The following is a 20,300-nucleotide window of genomic DNA, read 5'->3' as shown; positions in this document are numbered from 1 at the left end:
GATTGTGTAGAGGCACAGATCTGGGGAAGGATACCAAAACATTTCTGCAGCATTAAAGGTCCCCAAGAACACAGTGGCCTCCATCATCTTAAACGAAAGAAGTTTGGAACCACCAAGATTCTTCCTAGAGCTGGCCGCCCAGCCAAATTGAGCAATCGGTGGAGAAGGGACTTGGTCAGGGAGGTGACCAAGAACCTGATGGTCACTCTGACAGAGCTCTAGAGTTCCTATATGTGTATAGAACCTTCCAGGACAGCCATCTCTGCAGCACTCCACCAATCAGGCCTTTATGGTAGAGTGGAGAGACAGAAGCCACTCCTCAGTTAAAGGCACCTGACGGCCTGCTTGGAGTTTGCCAAAAGGCACCTAAAGACTCTCAGACCATGAGAAACAAGATTCTCTGGTCTGATGAAACCAAGATTGAACTATTTGGCCTGAATGCCAAGCGTCACGTCTGGAGGAAACCACGCACCATCCCTACAGTGAAGCATGGTGGTGGCAGCATCATGCTGTGGGTATGTTTTTCAGCGGCAGAGACTGGGAGACTAGTCAGGATTGAGGCAAAGATGAACAGCGCAAAGTACAGGAGAGATCCTTGATGAAAATAGTCTCCAGAGTGCTCAGGACCTCAGACTGGGACAAAGGTTCCCTTTCCAACAGGACAACGACCCTAAGCACACAGTCAAGACAACACAGGAGTGGCTTCGGGACAAGTCTCTGAATGTCCTGGATTGGCCCAGCCAGAGCCCGAACTTGAACCTGATCGAACATCTCTGGAGACACCTGAAAATAGCTGTGCAGCAACACTCCCCATCCAACCTGACAGTGCTTGAGAGGATCTGCAGAGAAAAAAGGGAAAAACTCCCCATATACAGGTGTGCCAAGCTTATAGCCTCATACCCAAGAAGGCTCAAGGCTGTAATCGCTGCAAAAGTTGCATCAACAAAGTACTAAGTAAAGGGTCTGAATGTGATATTTAAGATTTTTTATTTTAAAAACACGTTTTTGATTTGTCATTATGGGATATTGTGTGTAGATTGATGAAGGGGGAATTTAAAAAAATATATATTTTTAGAAATAGGCTGTAGCCAACAAAATGTGGAAAAAGTCAAAGGGTCTGAATACTTCCCGAAGGCACCGTAAGATCTCCTAGATCTCAGTGTTGTTCCGAGGATAGCCTACAGTGTTGTTCCGAGGATAGCCTACAGTGTTGTTCCGAGGATAGCCTACAGTGTTGTTCCGAGGATAGCCTACAGTGTTGTTCCGAGGGTAGCCTACAGTGTTGTTCCGAGGGTAGCCTACAGTGTTGTTCCGAGGGTAGCCTACAGTGTTGTTCCGAGGGTAGCCTACAGTGTTGTTCCGAGGGTAGCCTACAGTGTTGTTCCGAGGGTAGCCTACAGTGTTGTTCCGAGGGTAGCCTACAGTGTTGTTCCGAGGGTAGCCTACAGTGTTGTTCCGAGGGTAGCCTACAGTGTTGTTCCGAGGGTAGCCTACAGTGTTGTTCCGAGGGTAGCCTACAGTGTTGTTCCGAGGGTAGCCTACAGTGTTGTTCCGAGGTAGCCTACAGTGTTGTTCCGAGGTAGCCTACAGTGTTGTTCCGAGGATAGCCTACAGTGTTGTTCCGAGGGTAGCCTACAGTGTTGTTCCGAGGGTAGCCTGCAGTGTTGTTCCGAGGTAGCCTACAGTGTTGTTCCGAGGTAGCCTACAGTGTTGTTCCGAGGTAGCCGACAGTGTTGTTCCGAGGTAGCCGACAGTGTTGTTCCGAGGTAGCCGACAGTGTTGTTCCGAGGTAGCCGACAGTGTTGTTCCGAGGTAGCCGACAGTGTTGTTCCGAGGTAGCCTACAGTGTTGTTCCGAGGTAGCCTACAGTGTTGTTCCGAGGTAGCCTACAGTGTTGTTCCGAGGTAGCCTACAGTGTTGTTCCGAGGTAGCCTACAGTGTTGTTCCGAGGTAGCCTACAGTGTTGTTTTGAATGATGTACCGTGAGCGCATTTTAGAGCAGATGGTGTTACACTGTAGCCTACACGAGTTTGGTTTCAATCAAATCACACGTTTTACCTTAGTGGCTCATTCTGTTATGTAGAATACCATCATTGTGTGATCCTGCAGACATGGATTCAGCTTTGATCTAACTTTATTAATCGAGCACCGTTCGCCAGAGTGGCCTGTTGTCTACGAGTAGAGCAGAGACTGTGGGCAAAGTAGAGAATCCTGCACATGTGCAGAAGCTTCGGGACCTTTAGCTGGCGGGAAGAAGGATGCAAAAAAGTGGATTCCACGGCCACTCTGCATTATATACAGGGCTAACTCTAGTCTATTCATTAACTTGCAAAGTGGGTACGTGCATGGTAAAAAGAGTTCAGTGTGACTGAAGCGAAATGAAATTGATGAAACATAAAAATGGCTACGGTCACTAATCTAACCCTTAAAAAACATAATGTGGTTTTACCACATCGTTATCAGAGCCATATCAAATGAGGAAGACAAAATAAATCCTTCTCCTCAGACTTGACTTCTACACAGCCTTTTAGAACGTCAAGTCTTTCATCTACAGCAAGAGCTCCTGTGCTAATCTCTAGTTACACACCAGCTACCATGTAAGCGGCATGTAGGTGCGGCAGGTAGCCCAGTGGTTAGAGCACTGGGCCAGTAACCGAAAGGTTGTTAGATCAAATCCCCGAGCTGACTAGGCAGAAATCGGTCGTTCTGCCCCTAACCTACTGTTCCTAGGGCGTCATTGTAAATGAGAATTTGTTCTTAAGTGACTTGCCTAGTTAAATTATTATTTTTTTTTTTAAAAGCAGAGATAATAATCAATACACAACCGCCATTGGGCTAGGAGCCATTGTTCGGCAGACAACGGAGAGGAAAGGGCCGAGCACTCAACAGAGCTGCAGTGTAACCAAATACTGCATTTCATACTTAATTTCACAGCTTTTGATGAGTCTGATTACTGATAATATGTCTATGTGGATGTTTCTATTGTCGGCAGAGAGGGAGACACGTATTATTTCCCAGCTTGAAGAAAAGCAATGGAGCTTTCGTCTCGAGCTCTTGGGAGGCTTGGGTATGTAACCTATCAGGTAGCACCTTAGACGAACTGAACTTGTGGATTTAGACGCTATATTACGTATTATTTGTTGAATCAATTTTTCCTGAATGAAAGGTGAAAATGCCTTTGTTTTATATGTATTATTTTGTATTTTATTCCTATATAGCTTGTTTCACTTTAGGTGTCCTATGCCAAGAACACCAAAAACAAAACAGATGGGCCCTTATTTACGAGCTAGTTAGATATGATCGAACTACGCCTCGCAATCCCTGAGTGCACAAATATCCTAATATATGCATGACCACAATGCAATTATTTCACCGTTATCTTCGGACACAGGGGTGCCCCGGGAAAAGTAACCTGAAACTAGATCCCCAAATCCAATCAAAATTCACAGGAAGTGACCACCATCCTGAAGGTGAGGACTAGAACAATGTGTACACAAAGAGAGGGTTATATGGACGAACTCCAGTTATTGTGAGCAGTGACAGAAAGACACAACATCACTCAGTGATATCATGAAGACGAAAAAGGCAATATAATAATACACTGTAATACAAAAATGAATTTCCCTATTAAATATGGCAATAAACTACAATAAATGCTGCTAGTATCGGTGCCAGTTTGAACTTTGACCTGGGAAGACGATAACCAAGGTAGCGTATGTGTGAGAGGAGGATGAACCTTCCGTTGTACTGATGATCAACCATGACACAGGTCAGTCCTCACAACGGCCTAGTTAAGAGGCCCCAACAAAGGACGACATCGCAGCACACTGCTGGTCTTCGCCGATTCTCCATGAACCACTCCATCTCACAACCAATGTTTCGGTGAATAGACAAGAGTTTGTGCTATTCAGAGTTTGTGCTATCACGAACATCAATACACTGTCACAGCAGCACCGCTAACAAAGCCAAGCCTCCGCTGAGAACGCCCCTCCCTACTCACCCATAGCTTGCCGTCGTAGTAGAAGGCGTCCAGCAGCTTCACTATGTTGTGATGGTCGCAGGAGGCCAGGATATCGATCTCTACCATATAGTCCTCCAGCTCCTCCTCCGTCTTGGTGTCGATCACTTTAGCTGCAGCCAGAATGCCTGTTTGCTTGTTCTGGGCCTAAGAATCACACAGGTAGAAGTGAGAGGGTTATTAAATGGTGGCTTCTGACAATGGAATAGACTTGAGTTCTGTTGACATTAGCAGAAGACGCACCAAGGTTAGAGTGAGTGTGTTATTTTGGGGGCTTCATGACAATGGAAATTATAGAACAGAATGGGTCCCGTTGTTGCTGTCATAAATAGGATTCAAGAGAAGAGTTGATATGAGATTTCACATGACGTCCGTGGTCCGGGGTGATATGGCACTTCCTCTTAACCTGGGTGTGTTCCTCAGGTCACGTCTGCCATCGGAATGATTTCAATACATTATCCTGTATTATCACATTACACACGATGGATCCATATTCAGCACACACACACACACACTTCTTTTTCACTATGAATCGATGGGGTGTTTGGAGGCCGGTTCAAAACTCGTCATGAGATTGCAGCATATTGTAGTTGGTATCGTAGCGATGCCTCTCCGCCCAGGACGTTAGAATATTACTGGAAAATGTACTTCCCACAGATGTGCTTCGATTGGCCTGTTGTAGCTCTAGTAATGCCAGAAAGGTCCATCATATCCTATTCTTGGGAGTAGTCTTAGAGTAAATGTTATTATGCTTTGTTCATGGAGCAGCCAACAGTTTGGTTGTAGTAGTAGGCAACTTCACATGGCATCTGTTACTAAACTGACTTAAGGCATACGGGATTCTCTACGACAAGTAATAGTTAGACTTCTATCTCAAGGCCATCAGACTGTTAAACAGCCACCACTAACATTGAGTGGCTACTGCCAACACACTGTCAATGACACTGACTCTACTCCAGCCACTTTAATCATGGGAATTGATGGGAAATGATGTAAATATATCACTAGCCACTTTAAACAATGCTACCTTATATAATGTTACTTACCCTACATTGTTCATCTCATATGCATACGTTGATACTGTACTCTATATCATCGACTGCATCCTTATGTAATACATGTATCACTAGCCACTTTAACTATGCCACTTGGTTTACATACTTATCTCATATGTATATACTGTACTCGATATCATCTACTGTATCTTGCCTATGCTGCTCTGTACCATCACTCATTCATATATCCTTATGTACATATTCTTTATCCCCTTACACTGTGTATAAGACAGTAGTTTTTTTGGAATTGTTAGTTAGATTACTTGCTCTTGTCGGAACTAGAAGCACAAGCATTTCGCTACACTCGCATTAACATCTGCTAACCATGTGTATGTGACAAATAAAATTTGATTTGATTTGATTTGACTTGGAAACCATAACTGACCACACAGTTCTATTAATAGATCAGAAATAAATTGAAAACAGAGCACAATCATGGTAGGGATCCAGATAGCTATTATTATACCATTACACCATGCCCATAAATAGGCTGGTGGCTACAGAAGAACAAACAAGCTAATTGTTAAAGCGTCGACAAAGCACCCTGCTACTGGTCTTGGCCCTCCACTCACCGGTGATCACATTCAATGTCACTCATGTAAACAATGCTTTTTGCTCTGCCCATGCATTGAGGTCGGTGAAAACAATGCCACAATTTTATTGGGACTCGATCTAACATGATTTTAGGGCTGCTGTGAATGGCAATCCGAGTTCGGGAAGAAATAGCTGTGCGTGTGTGCGTGCGTGTGTGGACTGGAGGCAGTGTAGTTGACATTGTTGACCAAAATGAAAAGAATGGCAGTCATTAATCCAATGTTGGTCTTAGTCCTAATCATAGAGTAAGAAATAACACTTCCAGTCGTAGCCGAAGGGAACAATTCCAAGGAACACGATGTAAGATATACTACTCCAATTGGTTACAGCAGAGTGGACTGAGATGAACACACACATGACATGATTGATAATTCTTGAAACATGGTTTCAAACCTGTAAAATGTAATGTGCTCACAATGTCATCATCATTGCTACAATGAATCAGAAGAGATCTACAATGACCCAAAAAGGACCTATCCTACCTTATAGACTTTCCCAAAGGCTCCATCCCCCAGTTCTCCAATGATCTCCCATATCTCCTCTGGGTTCTCATCTCTGTGGACATGCTCATACTGTTTCTTTTTCTTCTCAGCACCCAATTTAAAGATTTTACGGAAATTGAAAAAGGATGCCATTTTCACGCCTGCCTTCTTCAGATAGACAGTTGACAAAGGAATGAATATCCAGCAACACGAAGATCATCAGTGCGTTCTACCGCATAGGACTTGAACTGTTGTGTTTACTTAGGTCCCTTGGTGTTCTTGTGAGTCAAGCAGACTCTGAGGTGGCATATTCAATATGTTACAGTATTATAACAATTCAGAATGATTTCAAATACTGTTCCAACTGAAATTATTAATGATCAACCCGTTATAATGGCAACGATATCCCAGTTATCCCATAACAAAATGAAGTTCCACCGACATCATGGCCTATTGTTGATTCTTACACCAACAATATTCACTTTGATGTCTCCTGGCATTGTATTTCCGTCCAAAGAATAGACTTTCACAGTGCAAAGTAAGCACGGGAAGCTACTGTTGTTCCAACCAACACTGGCCTGACAACGCAAGCGGCAGGGCTCTTTCCTCAACCAAAGAGCAGAGACAGAGAAGATACAGAAACGACCCTTCCAAAGAATTCTATTCCATGAAATGTTATATTCGATCCCCCAACGTCACTTGAATGTATATATAGCGAATAAAAACACCGTTGGTATGGTAAAACAATCTTCTTTCCCTTGGCGAGGCACGGGGTCCAATAATCTAGAGGATTTGGTGTCAAATGCGCGTTCATGAGCCCGCAACTGTAGTTCTTTCACTTCTTCACGCTTGATTGATGGTGGAGGAAAGAGCATCTAGAGCGCGTTGCTTCCACCCTCAGCACTGGAGGCCAGCATTATGTGTTTAGAAACGATTCATAAATTAAAGGAAACTTTTAAATAATATTTTAAGGAGTACGACATTTTGTAGAAGCCTATTCAATACATTTATAGTCCAGGTCTATTGTTCAGCCCTGCAACATTTTGTAAATCCTAAGTCAAATTGAACGAGAAAGAAAAGCCATATAGCCTCATTAAAAAGGATAGCACATTTCCCCTAATATTGAAAATGTTCAATTTTGATAATTGCATCAATATGAGAGATAATTAGGTCTCTGATACAATGATGGGTTTCTTTCTTCTCTCATTCAATGGCTTAAAACGACATGTCCCAGATACCCATGCGAGACGTGCACTCGCACGCACAGCCGCAAACTTTTCAACATTGTCGTCTTTACTACATTTACATCTATTAATAATCGTCCTTCACGATTAAAAGATGTTTACATAAATGCATGGTTTATTTCATCTGTTCTATTTTCCTCTATTTTCTTATTCACGTGACCGGAAACTCGGACTTTTGCGGAAGCTGTGCAAATATTTGCTCAAATCTCAAAACATTTCCCGGGAAAACGAAGCAAAACAAATTAACCAAGCGAGGGAGAGACGAGTAAAGCTTTCTTAAGTAGGTTAGCGTGCTACTTTTGGTTGTTTTTGATCGCGTGTAGTGAGTCGCCTAGGATGGTATGCAGCCTGAAGCGACAGAACCAGAGGAGGATAGTGTCTGGGAGGAACCGCCTTCAATGCTGTGGGGACTGGACCCAATGTTTAACGCTTTCAACAGGCTCTATGTCAAAGACATCCTACATATGAGAGAGTCCTGTCAAGTGTCAGGTACTGTTACCTTCAGTTTGACAACATGAATGCCACTGTCATGTTTATTCAACTTCACTAGCTAACCCATTTCACTTCCCCTAACCTAGGGATATACTTCTACAACTCTCACCCGATATTCAAAGTCGATGTGCTCGGGACTGTGGTGTACAAGCGAGAGCGAGAAGACTTCTTCTGTTACGGAGGTAACAGTGAAGCTCAAGTGATTCGTTTGAAATATTCCTACTTTGTCTCCTCATATCAAACTAACATCCACATGCAAATATTGAGTCCATGTAAATCCAATATGGCTGCTGTTATCATTGCTTCACAGTTGATGATGGTACTGGTGTTATAAACAGCCTTTGCTGGAAAGATGAACAGTGGAGGGAGCAAGGTGACCCTGCTACACGTAAGTGCAGATATTCTCATTATAGCTGTGTGTCAACCCTGTTCGTGTTCACGGTTGGCTGTGTATTATCTTCAGTATGGGCGAGGGCTTTCGGTAGCAGCGCTTGTGAAGACTTCAACCCAGCCAGCGAGCTGAAGAAACTACGGCAAGCCCAACACAGCAGCTCCCACCTGGAGATAGGAGAACTGCTCAGGGTGCGAGGGCCCGTCAAGACCTCCAGACAACAGCGAGAGATAATGGCCTCTACATACTGTGAGTGGAGAGGTGACACGCATGAATATGGTCACACAGACGCAGGCATGCACGGTCATGCGCATATGGACACACACACACACACACACACACTTCTGCATTTCAACTATACACAGTTTATTAAACCTGAGTTATTGTTGTCCATACAATCTCTAATGTCCCCCCCCCCATTCGTTGGTTGTAGATAAAGTGTCAGACCCGGTGATGGCGGTCCAGATATCCTGGATGATGGAGGTTCCTCAGCTCTACAGACAGTGCTATGATAAACCATTCCATCTGGACAGCAGTGCACAGAACATTCAAGGGTAGGTCTGATAATCTCTTTAGCTGTATTCAATTGCTGGTCAGTGAGGTGCAGTGTCATTTTGGCTATTATGTATGATATTTACTTCAAACTTTGATTTACTGATGTTTTTGTGGATATCTTTATGGCTTATTTGGTATTCCTGCAGTGGTTCTGCTTCCTACCTGCTTGGCAGAGCCACTCGTATCCTGAAGGACTTCCTGAAAGAGAAAGAAGTCACCAGGTTCAGACCCTATGATGTCCAGGACCTTTTACAGCCTCTGGTCTCCAGACAACCTCAGAAGACGGCATCAGAACAGGTAGAACATCTATGGACATCTATGTAGGCCTTATAAAGGGTTTACGAAGGCATCCTTAAGCTTTTAAGCTGTTCTTTTTAAAGTGGGACTGTATTTTTTCAAATCTGATTCGATGCTAGGAGCCTGAGGCTGGTCCATCATCGGGTCCCCCAACATCTTTCAAACAGCTCCGGGAGCTACTCCAGAAGAGCCTTCAGATCCTGCAGGACGAAGGCTTGGTGTTCCGCAAGGTCAAATGTCAGGATGAGGTCTACCATGTAAGCAGCAGCAGCAGCACATGAAGATAGATATCACAGAGGAACTAAGTGCTATGCGAAGCTCATCAAACACATTGACCCTGAGGCTCATGGGATGTGGGACACAAGCAAAGTGCTCAGCATACAAGAATGAAAGATTTTGAGACTGATCTTTCATTGTATTACTGTGGTGACTGAAGGTTATATTGGAATGACACAAGTATTGATTCTACTGTATTTCTCCCCTTTAGGTAACGGAACGGGACAAGGATCTTCTCATGGCAGTCCGAGACATTCTTCGGGAAGATTGCAGACGAGAGAAATGTAAGGGCATTTCCCCTCTTCTTACTCATTTAGAGTACTTTACAATAAATACACTGCTATACCAGTGTATTCTAATATGTATTGATGGTCTTTCTCTCGCGTTGCCAGATGCGGAAAAGGGTTGCCACATCCTGCACATCCTGTCCAGTGTGAGACAGAGGTACAGTCGCAACGTGAGCAAGGCAGCTTTGGTGCTGGTCCTCAAAGCTCTGGAGTGTAATAGTGACATCATCAGCACCAGCGACAGTCATTACACTATCCTCTGACGCTGACTTAGACATTCTGGGGACATTCCACAAGCTGTCTGAAATGGGAGTGAAACGGGGAGGTACCATCCGACCTTGTCCAATAAGAAACGCATGTTTTTGTTTTCTGTTGGAAAAATATATATAACGTGTGCCCTAATAAATATGACCCTTAATGCATTTGATTATTACTTAAGATGGCCATCTTCAAGATATCAGTTGCTATCAATCATGCTAGAGCTATGTACATTTGTAATGCATTTTTAAAGAGTACAGGACAAGCGGTTTTCTGCAATATATATATATTTTTTCAATGTGCAAAAGTTGTGTAAAATATGTGTATAATACCTGGATTTAGAATTCAATTTGGAGCATATGTTCATTTTGCACACGGGGGCAGTATTTCGTCGTTTAATATGCACCGCGATGCAGCCCGTCGCTGATTGGTCCACTTTGAAACATCTGTATCCATACGTCCAAGCTATTGATGAGGGCAGCCTATAGCGTCTTATGACTCAGTTGCCACCGTTGTCAAAGAAACTGCGAGGCATAAGAAGCAATATATGGAATGCTTTATGCTATCTAGGCCTAAGGAACTAATAGGTTGTTATAGCTATTTGTAGCCTTTTTAATGGCTATTTAACCATACATGCTTTTGATAATGGAGATAATTGAATTGTTATGCTGAAACCAATCACATCCATAAAAAGTATCCTTACATGGTTTAAGCGCAGTGTGACGTTCACATTTTTCTTGTCATTAGCTACATTGTAGCCACTCTTGGGAGCACTTTAAGGAACCGTTACAGCTTGTGAAGATTATTACCATGATTACGCATCTTTTCCAACATATCTAAATGTTTACAAACATATAGACATTGCCAAGATACTCAGAACTACATGCAAGTATTCCATAATCTATGAGTTGGAATGGGACTTCAACCTTCTAGTACAGTTTACCTCTAGTGCTTCATCACACCACAAGCAAGCCCATCCCACTAACACCCCCCCCCAAAAAAAAGGAATTGCTCTGCGCCTTGCTTGCTTCTGGAGGCATTTGGCGGTGAATTCGGTGGCTTTTTTTGCCTACTCCAACCCTATATAGCCTACAGGTATGCACCCCTCGCCGAAGGTATTGTGGTCCACACAAAGGAACTCGCTCCACTTTCCTATTTGAGGTGACCTCCTCAGCATGCGACCGCTGGCCAGCCTGCCTTGTTGTCCAACGTGAAGATCTCGCCTTTTGGATTTCGGGCAGAATGTTTTAGTCATATAAAGATAGATTCTCAATTGATAGCGACTATGATATATTCTGCATTTGGGTATATTACGCATCGTCAAGCCAATACATTTTATTCCTTGCGCCTGAACATTAGCTAGACTCGACAACCCAATCAATGAATGCCCTTTTTGAGTTGTTCTTCAACGTTTCTTGAACTGCAGAGGCTATAGCCTACTACAGAAACTGGGATATTGCATTTATTGTGTGTGTACGCTGTAGCCATTTCCAACGTCAAGATGCAGTTTCGGACAGTGTTGGATGTAAAAGTCGTGGACGTGGAGAAGCGGCGCAATCCGTCCAAACATTACGTGAGTAGGATACCCCCTCACCATTTATCTACCTACCTGGGTCCATTCAAAATCCGAACTACAATGACTACCTCATATATTCTGTATCTATTTATGAATAGAATACACGGTGAAAGGTTTCCCCACTTATAGCCTACACCAGTCATCGCAGCTCATCACAGTTTTGATTAAACTAGCCAATGATTCATGAGTTATTGATTCAGTCTGCCAATCAATATCTCCATTTATCAAATTGTGTAGGAGATGAACTGTAATGCATTATTCAACTGGAACTAATATAGCCTAGTTTGGTATATCAAGGGAGTTTCTTAGAATACCACATCTGTCGAGACTATGCCATGAGAACGATAACAACCTTTGTCATAAATGGTGGTACGACATACTACTTATGACGTAAGTTGTCCAGTGTGGTTCAGTTGGTAGAGCATGGCGCTTGCACCGCCAGGGTTGTGGGTTTGATTCCCGGGGCCACCCGTTCGTTAATTAGACGGATTCACTGTTAGTATCGTACTGCAGGCATTAGCCAAAGTGAATGATTGGATAGACTACCCTTAAATGTTTATCATAAACTCATCTATTAGTTTAGTAGTCATCCTCGGTGTTGTACAATTGAACACGGAGCTACTGTAGTCTACCTATGGGTCCCTCAAGGCAGCTTACTGTACTCTTGGGAAAGTGATATTTTTGAACTTTGCCTTCAGCAGGCATACGAATCAATATCTCATTACACTCCAGACTCGTGGGGCCGCTATACATCGCTAACAAACAAGTTATTATAAATCTCATTAAATATGATCATACTAGATGTTGTCAACTCAAACACTCCTTGTTGCTGTTGAAATAATCATACACAGAATTTGCCTGTAGTGTGCTTAGACATCAATATCTCTTTAAGATTTACACACATGCATGCTTTTGGGATGTTGTAGCTTACAGACCATATATTATACCTAACCTGCAAGGAACACCATGCACTAACAGCCATCAGATCCACATAGACCTACCTAACCATTAGACATACTACATGTATTGCACGTTGTTAGTTGCTGGTGATTCTCAGGCCAGTGTTGTGTTCAGTTGTGTTTTGGGGCTGTGCAGTCTCATGGGCCTCTCTCTGGCCTAGTTTCCATTGCTACCATGCCCCTGGGATCACCACTAGCTAGTCACTGTGAGAAGAAACTGGAGGGAGTAATCCCCAGACTGTGTGTGTGTGTGTGTGTGTGTGTGTGTGTGTGTGTGTGTGTGTGTGTGTGTGTGTGTGTGTGTGTGTGTGTGTGAGTGAGAGCGGGAGGGAGGGAGGGAGAGAGAGAGAGAGAGAAATTCTGTCCCTCACCAATCTCAACACTCTGTTGGTGAAAACAGCTGGAAACACTTATCCTATGACAACAGAGTGAGAGAGAGAAGGGGAATGAGACACAAGTCTTTGTCAGGGGTGAAGTGGTCATCGGACCCAGGGGGACACGTCTGCTTAGACACAGAAAATATTACAATACCGCTTCTCTCTTGTTCAGGTGAGACGAGTAGTATTTGCTTTTCAAACGAAGCCACCGCTAGTCAATCAAGCCAACAACATTTGGAAACCTTTTGGACGTCCCTTTAGTCAGAAGCAGCAGTGCTAGTTGTTGTTTAGCATCATAAAACAGGCCTCCAGGGGGTCGTTTCCTACTCAAATATTTATTGAGTCATCAAAAACAGAATGATGACCTGAGTGAAAAGGTCTCTGTTTTTCGAATGATTACTGCTCACTGAGAGAATCACAGTCAAGGGTTTTTATTAGGCTGGGCTTTAGGCTTGGCCCATTGTTTTCCTCAGTTTGACGACGATAGGGTCCAGCAGGAAAGCGAGTGGTGTCTGTATGTGTGTGAGTCAGGGTGATGTGCTGACGTCTGTCGTCAGTGAAGTCATTGTCCTCTGTTCACTTCACACAGGCTCGCCCTGTCACTGAACAAGAGGCCTTGGAGGTGTGTGTGTGTGTGTGCGTTTCATTTGATTGTGTGTGCCAATTTATCTATCCTCTCTTCTAGCTCGAAATGAGAACTCATACAAGCTCAAATCTCAATCTTGTTTCATGCAAACTGTTCCGAAATTCGTAACAGAGCGTGGAAAAAGGTCCTTTCATTACTCAGCCGACAGGTCTGGAATTCCCACCAAGCCAACATAAAACGACAGGACCTGGTGTCACTGGAGGAGTTCAAAGGACAAATAGATGAACAGGTTGTTGAGACATGTAGCTGTTTCTAATTGTCTCCCGATGTCACTAGTTTGCGTTGCCTTGTAAGGAAGCATGTGGTTTTAAATGACACACGCATACATCTACTGTTTGTATTTGTACTGTTGCCAGTGTCTTCTGTCTGTGTTGGCCGTTTTGTGTTACATAGTCGTCAGGCCGTCATTGTAGACTGAACAAAAATATAAACGCAACATGTAAAGTGTTTGTCCCATGTTTCATGAGCCAAATTTAAAGATCCCAGGAATGTCCATGAACACAAAAAGCTTATTTCTCTAAAATGTTGTGGACAAATTTGTTTACATCCCTGTTAGTGAGCATTTCTGCTTTGCCAAGATAATTCATCCACCTGACAGGTGTGGCACATCAAGAAGCTGATTAAACAGCATTATTATTACACAGGTGCACCTTGCACTGGGGACAATAAGAGTCCACTCTGAAATGTGCAGTTTTGTTACACAGCACAATGCCACAGATGTCTCATGTTTTGAGGGAGCATGCAATTGGCATGCTGACTGCAGATATGTCCACCTGAGCTCTTGCCGGAGAATTTAATGTTCTGAAATAAATCTGTAAATGTTCCAGTTCTTCCATAGTCTGCATCACCAGACATGCCACCAATTGAGCATGTTTGGGATGCTCTGGATGGATGTATACCACAACGTGTTTTTAGTTCCGCCAATATCCAGCAACTTCGCACAGCTATTGAAGACAACAAGGCCACAATCAACAGCCTGATAAACTCTATGCAAGCAGATGTGTTGCCCTGCATGAGGCAAATGGTTGTCACACCAGATACTAACTGGTTTTCTGATCCATGCCCCCACTTTTTTTTTTAAAGGTGTCAGTGACCAACAAATGCATATCTGTAATCCCAGTTATATGAAATCCATAGATTAGGGCATAATTCATTTATTTCAATTGACCGATTTCCTTATATGAACTGTAAAGCAGTAAAATCTTTCAAATTGTTCCATGTCGTGTTTATCATTTTGTTCAGTACAAATAAGAATGTGTCATTAATTGACTTGCCTGGTTAAATAACGGTTAAATAACGGTTAAATAACGGTTAAATAAAGGTTAAATAAATCAAATAGAAAGGAGGGATCAGTGGATGTTGTTACTGGAGCCCTGAACACATGTTGCTGAATGTCTCAACCACCGACAGATGTTGTCTAGTCACCTTGGAAAACTTTATTTGCCAGGAACAGTTGGGAAGTCTTCTTCAACCTATAAAACGATCAGATTATTACAAGATGGGATGTTTATTAGGCAACACGTCTTAATCGTCACCAACATGTACAAACTGTTATTTATATATATATTTTTTACAGTATAAAATATGTAGCACATCCCATTCTTTTGATATCCAGTAATCCACATGAAACATTGCCTCCGGCTCCATGTCATTTCTGTATGTCGACACATTCAGGAGTCACGATGCGAAGACGGACGACAAGTGTGGGCATTATGTGGGGCTTGCAATGGTAGCCCTTGCCCTTACCGCGAGAAATTGGCCATACAGTATACTGCAACTGTACCTCACTGTGTGTGTCATCTACCAATGTGGCCATTTGAAAGTGAGGCCTCTAAGATTGCGTAACTGAGCTGTACTGATTGAAACAGGATACAATGAACAACTCTGTGTGGATTGTTCTGCTGTACATGACAAGACTGAAAGCAGGGAGTGAGAGAGAGAGAGAGAGAGAGAGAGAGAGAGAGGAAATAACAGCTGAATCAACACTTTTCCGCTTTTTCCTTATCCCTCTCAGAAAAACTTCTGTTTGCCTGGTCTAGGCCTTCTCTTCCTGTTTCCTGTAGGCTGCTGCACTCTTAGAAAAAAGGGTTCCAAAAGGGTTCTTCGGCTGTCCCCATAGGAGAACCCTTTTTGGTTCCAGATCGAACCCCTTTGGGTGCCATTTAGAACCTTCTGTGGAAAGGGTTCTACATGGAACCACAAAGAGATTTACATGGAACCAAAAAGGGTTCTTCAAGGGGTTGTCCTATGGGGACAGCTGAAGAACCCATTTAGGTTCTAGATGGCACCTTTTTTTCTAAGGCTGTGGTTAGGGAGAGGAAGAGAGAGAGAAAGGAGGCCTGTGCTTCCTATGCCATGGGGGTAGAGAAGGTAGAGAGAGGCGAAGGATGTGAAAACTGGAAGTGACCACAGTTTTAGGAGGGGTGGTTGGGTTTGTGGGCGATCAGGGGCAGTATATTGGCAGAGCTTATGCAAACCTGTATTAAAGGGATTTCCCACCATAGAGCCACTGCCAAACCAAAGCCCTTGGTCTAGTTAAAGTTCGACTTGGACGGCAGGCGGTTTTTGTCCTCTTGGTACAGTATGACCTTGTGAATGAGTAGAGGAGATACACACACACATGGGTCACGGGAAGCTGCTGAGTGAGGCTTGGTGATGTCTGGAATTGGAGTGAATGAAACGGAATGAGATACCATTCCATTTACTCCATTCCAGACATTATGAGACGCCCTCAGCAGCCTCCTGTAGTCCACTTGTGTGGATCTCCTCTACTCATGTGCTTGATGAGTACGACACCAGTCCATTTACGCTGTTACCATGAGCCCGTCCTCCCCAGTTAAGGTGCCACAGACACGCATGCACACGTCTTCAAGCTGTCTTGTCGCCCGTAACCTCTTTTTCACCTGTTTGTTTTATAAATCTGTCTCTATTAGCTTAGTTGTGATTATTATGGAAAGTGGATTTCCCTTTAGACCTATTCTCAAGCGAATGGTTTTTCCATCCTTGTACTTCATTCAATCACCACGTATAATCCATATGAAAGTAATCTGGTCAGCAGTATATAATGCCTTTCTGTTTTAGAAGTTAGGTTAAGTATAGTGTTTTAGGCGTGGTTCAGTGTAATTTTGTGGCTAGGCCCACAGTCTATGCTCCACCAAGCCCTCTGCTCAGCCTTCCTCACTCTTAAACTGGGAAACTGGGGAACAAGGGTTCTACAGAGACAGTAAGTCATTTTCTCCATTCGTAGACACAAACTATTGTAGTTTGGTTTATTTAGAGTTATATTGTGGTTGCTAGTCACTATATGTGGTGGAAAAGGGTGAGCAATTTGGGAAACGCTGAATAAAAGCTGTCAAACCATAACTAAGCGAATCATAGCAATGTGTAGCCTATGATTCATGGTTGATTCATTGAAGTAATCAGAGATCCAATTTGCTCTTATTAATCTTTCTCCGAAATGCCGGACATGAATGAGACTTCTGTCTCCCAAGCTGAAACCATCTGCATCACAGCAAGAGATGATGACGAACAAGGGCTTTCTCTTGCTAGATCTGGGTGTCTGGGACACAAACTTGTTTGATTCCTTTGTATTTGTCCATGCATGTACTTTCCCTCTTTGTTTTTGAATGTCTCATCAAACCCATTTGGCTGTTGACATGAGTGCAGAAGAATAGAATTGAATAGAACAGAATATAATATATATTTGCTGTATTTCTTTCGGTTGCTGATGTCACAGGATATCCAGAGAGTAATACATGTAATTATATTGTAATAAACTATTATATTTAATTAAATTGAACAGTAATAAACTGAATCACCATTTATATCCGAACTAATTAACCTTAACCTCCTATTTATATGATATATTATGTAGTCTGCTACAGTGATTACGATTTAGGTTGGGCCCATTGTTTCCATAAATCTCCCCCACCCATCTAGCTGTTAAATGTTCCGGTTGCCAAACCAAGAAGTGGGTCTGATGGTAACAGCTGATCTTTAGAAGCTAGGGCTAGCGTGCCAACCATTACAGGTTTACGACTGGATTTGCCAAGAGTGATTATGCAGGAAATGTTTAATGACGTTAAATCTGGGTTCTATGTGTACAGTAAGTACCAACCAAATCAAATTTTATTTGTCACATGCGCCGAATACAACAGTTATTCGGCATTCACCTTACAGTGAAATGCTTACTTACAAGCCCTTAACCAACAATGCAGTTTAAAACAAGAAAAAGTAAAAGAAAGAAAAGTAACAAATAATTAAAGAGCAGCTGTAAAATAACAATGGCGAGGCTATATACAAGGGGTACCGGTTAGTCGAGGTAATTGAGGTAATACAGTGGGGCAAAAAAAAGTATTTAGTCAGCCACCAATTGTGCAAGTTCTCCCACTTAAAAAGATGAGAGAGGCCTGTAATGTCCATCATAGGTACACTTCAACTATGACAGACAAAATGAGAAGAAAAAAAATCCAGAAAATCACATTGTAGGATTTTTAATGAATTTATTTGCAAATTATGGTGGAAAATAAGTATTTGGTCACCTACAAACAAGCAAGATTTCTGGCTCTCACAGACCTGTAACTTCTTCTTTAAGAGGCTCCTCTGTCCTCCACTCGTTACCTGTATTAATGGCACCTGTTTGAACTTGTTATCAGTATAAAAGACACCTGTCCACAACCTCAAACAGTCACACTCCAAACTCCACTAGGGCCAAGACCAAAGAGCTGTCAAAGGACACCAGAAACAACATTGTAGACCTGCACCAGGCTGGGAAGACTGAATCTGCAGTAGGTAATCAGCTTGGTTTGAAGAAATCAACTGTGGGAGCAATTATTAGGAAATGGAAGACATACAAGACCACTGATAATCTCCCTCGATCTGGGGCTCCACGCAAGATCTCACCCCGTGGGGTCAAAATGATCACAAGAACGGTGAGCAAAAATCCCAGAACCACACGGGCGGACCTAGTGAATGACCTGCAGAGAGCTGGGACCAAAGTAACAAAGCCTACCATCAGTAACACACTACGCCGCCAGGGACTCAAATCCTGCAGTGCCAGACGTGTCCCCCTGCTTAAGCCAGTACATGTCCAGGCCCGTCTGAAGTTTGCTAGAGAGCATTTGGATGATCCAGAAGAAGATTGGGAGAATGTCATATGGTCAGATGAAACCAAAATAGAACTTTTTGGTAAAAACTCAACTCGTCGTGTTTGGAGGACAAAGAATGCTGAGTTGCATCCAAAGAACACCATACCTACTGTGAAGCATGGGGGTGGAAACATCATGCTTTGGGGCTGTTTTTCTGCAAAGGGACCAGGACGACTGATCTGTGTAAAGGAAAGAATGAATGGGACCATGTATCGTGAGATTTTGAGTGAAAACCTCCTTCCATCAGCAAGGGCATTGAAGATGAAACGTGGCTGGGTCTTTCAGCATGACAATGATCCCAAACACACTGCCCGGGCAATGAAGGAGTGGCTTCGTAAGAAGCATTTCAAGGTCCTGGAGTGGCCTAGCCAGTCTCCAGATCTCAACCCCATAGAAAATCTTTGGAGGGAGTTGAAAGTCCGTGTTGCCCAGCAACAGCCCCAAAACATCACTGCTCTAGAGGAGATCTGCATGGAGGAATGGGCCAAAATACCAGCAACAGTGTGTGAAAACCTTGTGAAGACTTACTGAAAACGTTTGACCTCTGTCATTGCCAACAAAGGGTATATAACAAAGTATTGAGATAAACTTTTGTTATTGACCAAATACTTATTTTCCACCATAATTCGCAAATAAATTCCTAAAAAATCCTACAATGTGATTTTCTGGATTTTTTTCCCTAATTTTGTCTGTTATAGTTGAAGTGTACCTATGATGAAAATTACAGGCCTCTCTCATCTTTTTAAGTGGGAGAACTTGCACAATTGGTGGTTGACTAAATACTTTTTTGCCCCACTGTATGTACATGTAGGTAGAGTTATTAAAGTGACTATGCATAGATAACAACAGAGAGTAGCAGCAGCGTAAAATAGGGGGAGGCATTGCAAATAGTCTGGGTAGCCATTTGATTAGCTGTTCAGGAGTCATGGCTTGGGGGAATAAGCTGTAGACCTGGCGCTCCGGTACCTCTTGCCGTGCGGTAGCAGAGAGAACAGTCTATGACTAGGGTGGCTGGGGTCTTTGCCAATTTTTAGGGCCTTCCTCTGACACCGCCTGGTATAGAGGTCCAGGATGGCAGGAAGCTTGGCCCTAGTGATGTACTGGACCATACGCACTACCCTCTGTAGTGCCTTGCGGTCGGAGGCCGAGCAGCTGCCATACCAGGCAGTGATGCAACCCGTCAGGATGCTCTCGATGGTGCAGTTGGTTTTGTCATTCCCTCTTCATGACTGTCTTGGTGTGCTTCGACCATTTTAGTTTGTTGGTGATGTGGATACCAAGGAACTACAGTGTAGTATAATAGAGGGTGTTATGCAGTAAAGGTAATGTTGGGTAATGTATAAACTTATTTCTAAATGTTGTAAACTTTTTGTTTTGTCTACATTGTCTCTTTTGTTTTCTGTTTTGAAATTGCAACATTGTTTGATTTGCCCAGACATGCATACTATTCAAGAATGTCTAACCGTATGGCAAGGCCGGGATTTTATCTTGATTTGAACGGTGCGGCAACACTTGACTACCCACCATCTGGGATTCCATCAGCACACCTTCTGTTGCTGGGAAGACAACTCACTCTTATAACACTGTGTTGTTCAAATGTGTTAAACCTGTGTAACATTAGAAAAACAAATCTAACTCCCTCTAAC

General features: G+C 43.0%; 3 protein-coding genes across 8 annotated transcripts in view; 2 read left to right on the top strand and 1 right to left on the bottom strand.

Moving 5' to 3' along the window:
• LOC112230259 (STE20-like serine/threonine-protein kinase) overlaps positions 1–6,963 on the bottom strand; it is a 45,183-nt gene extending 38,220 nt beyond the window's left edge. For 3 of the 4 annotated variants that reach the window (XM_042310942.1, XM_042310943.1, XM_042310944.1), the window contains exons 1-2: positions 6,150–6,963; positions 4,001–4,165 (exon numbers count right to left, since the gene is read on the bottom strand). In XM_042310942.1, the coding sequence (XP_042166876.1) occupies positions 4,001–4,165; positions 6,150–6,302 (318 nt within the window). In that variant the 5' untranslated portion in view covers positions 6,303–6,963. The remainder of the gene's footprint in view (positions 1–4,000; positions 4,166–6,149) is intronic. The other variant, XM_042310945.1, reaches the window with a different exon arrangement.
• A 454-nt stretch (positions 6,964–7,417) lies between these two features.
• LOC112230140 (CST complex subunit STN1-like) lies at positions 7,418–10,109 on the top strand. The gene is made up of 9 exons (XM_042310925.1): positions 7,418–7,882; positions 7,972–8,067; positions 8,196–8,273; positions 8,349–8,525; positions 8,710–8,830; positions 8,978–9,128; positions 9,248–9,385; positions 9,616–9,688; positions 9,797–10,109. Exons 1-9 carry the CDS (start codon positions 7,735–7,737, stop codon positions 9,952–9,954), a joined length of 1,140 nt encoding a protein of 379 aa, XP_042166859.1. The 5' UTR covers positions 7,418–7,734; the 3' UTR covers positions 9,955–10,109.
• An 875-nt stretch (positions 10,110–10,984) lies between these two features.
• Positions 10,985–20,300, top strand: part of LOC112230108 (SH3 and PX domain-containing protein 2A) — a 120,658-nt gene continuing 111,342 nt past the window's right edge. For 2 of the 3 annotated variants that reach the window (XM_042310950.1, XM_042310949.1), the window contains exon 1: positions 10,986–11,522. In XM_042310950.1, coding sequence (XP_042166884.1) covers positions 11,451–11,522 — 72 coding nt within the window. In that variant the 5' untranslated portion in view covers positions 10,986–11,450. Of the gene's footprint in view, positions 11,523–20,300 lie in introns of all 3 variants that reach the window. The other variant, XM_042310951.1, reaches the window with a different exon arrangement.

Source organism: Oncorhynchus tshawytscha, linkage group LG32 (genome assembly GCF_018296145.1).
Source record: "Oncorhynchus tshawytscha isolate Ot180627B linkage group LG32, Otsh_v2.0, whole genome shotgun sequence".
Classification (NCBI taxonomy): Eukaryota; Metazoa; Chordata; class Actinopteri; order Salmoniformes; family Salmonidae; genus Oncorhynchus; species Oncorhynchus tshawytscha.
The sequence above is the reverse complement of the archived record's forward strand: the minus strand, read 5'-3'. Positions and strand labels throughout refer to the sequence as shown.

Bases quoted from the DNA above. Each gene is read 5' to 3' on its own strand.
- LOC112230140 (XM_042310925.1), top strand. From the start codon at position 7,735: ATGCAGCCTGAAGCGACAGAACCAGAGGAGGATAGTGTCTGGGAGGAA. The intron at 7,883-7,971 runs GTACTGTTACCT...CCCCTAACCTAG, and splicing joins AGAGTCCTGTCAAGTGTCAG to GGATATACTTCTACAACTCT. The intron at 8,068-8,195 runs GTAACAGTGAAG...ATTGCTTCACAG, and splicing joins AGACTTCTTCTGTTACGGAG to TTGATGATGGTACTGGTGTT.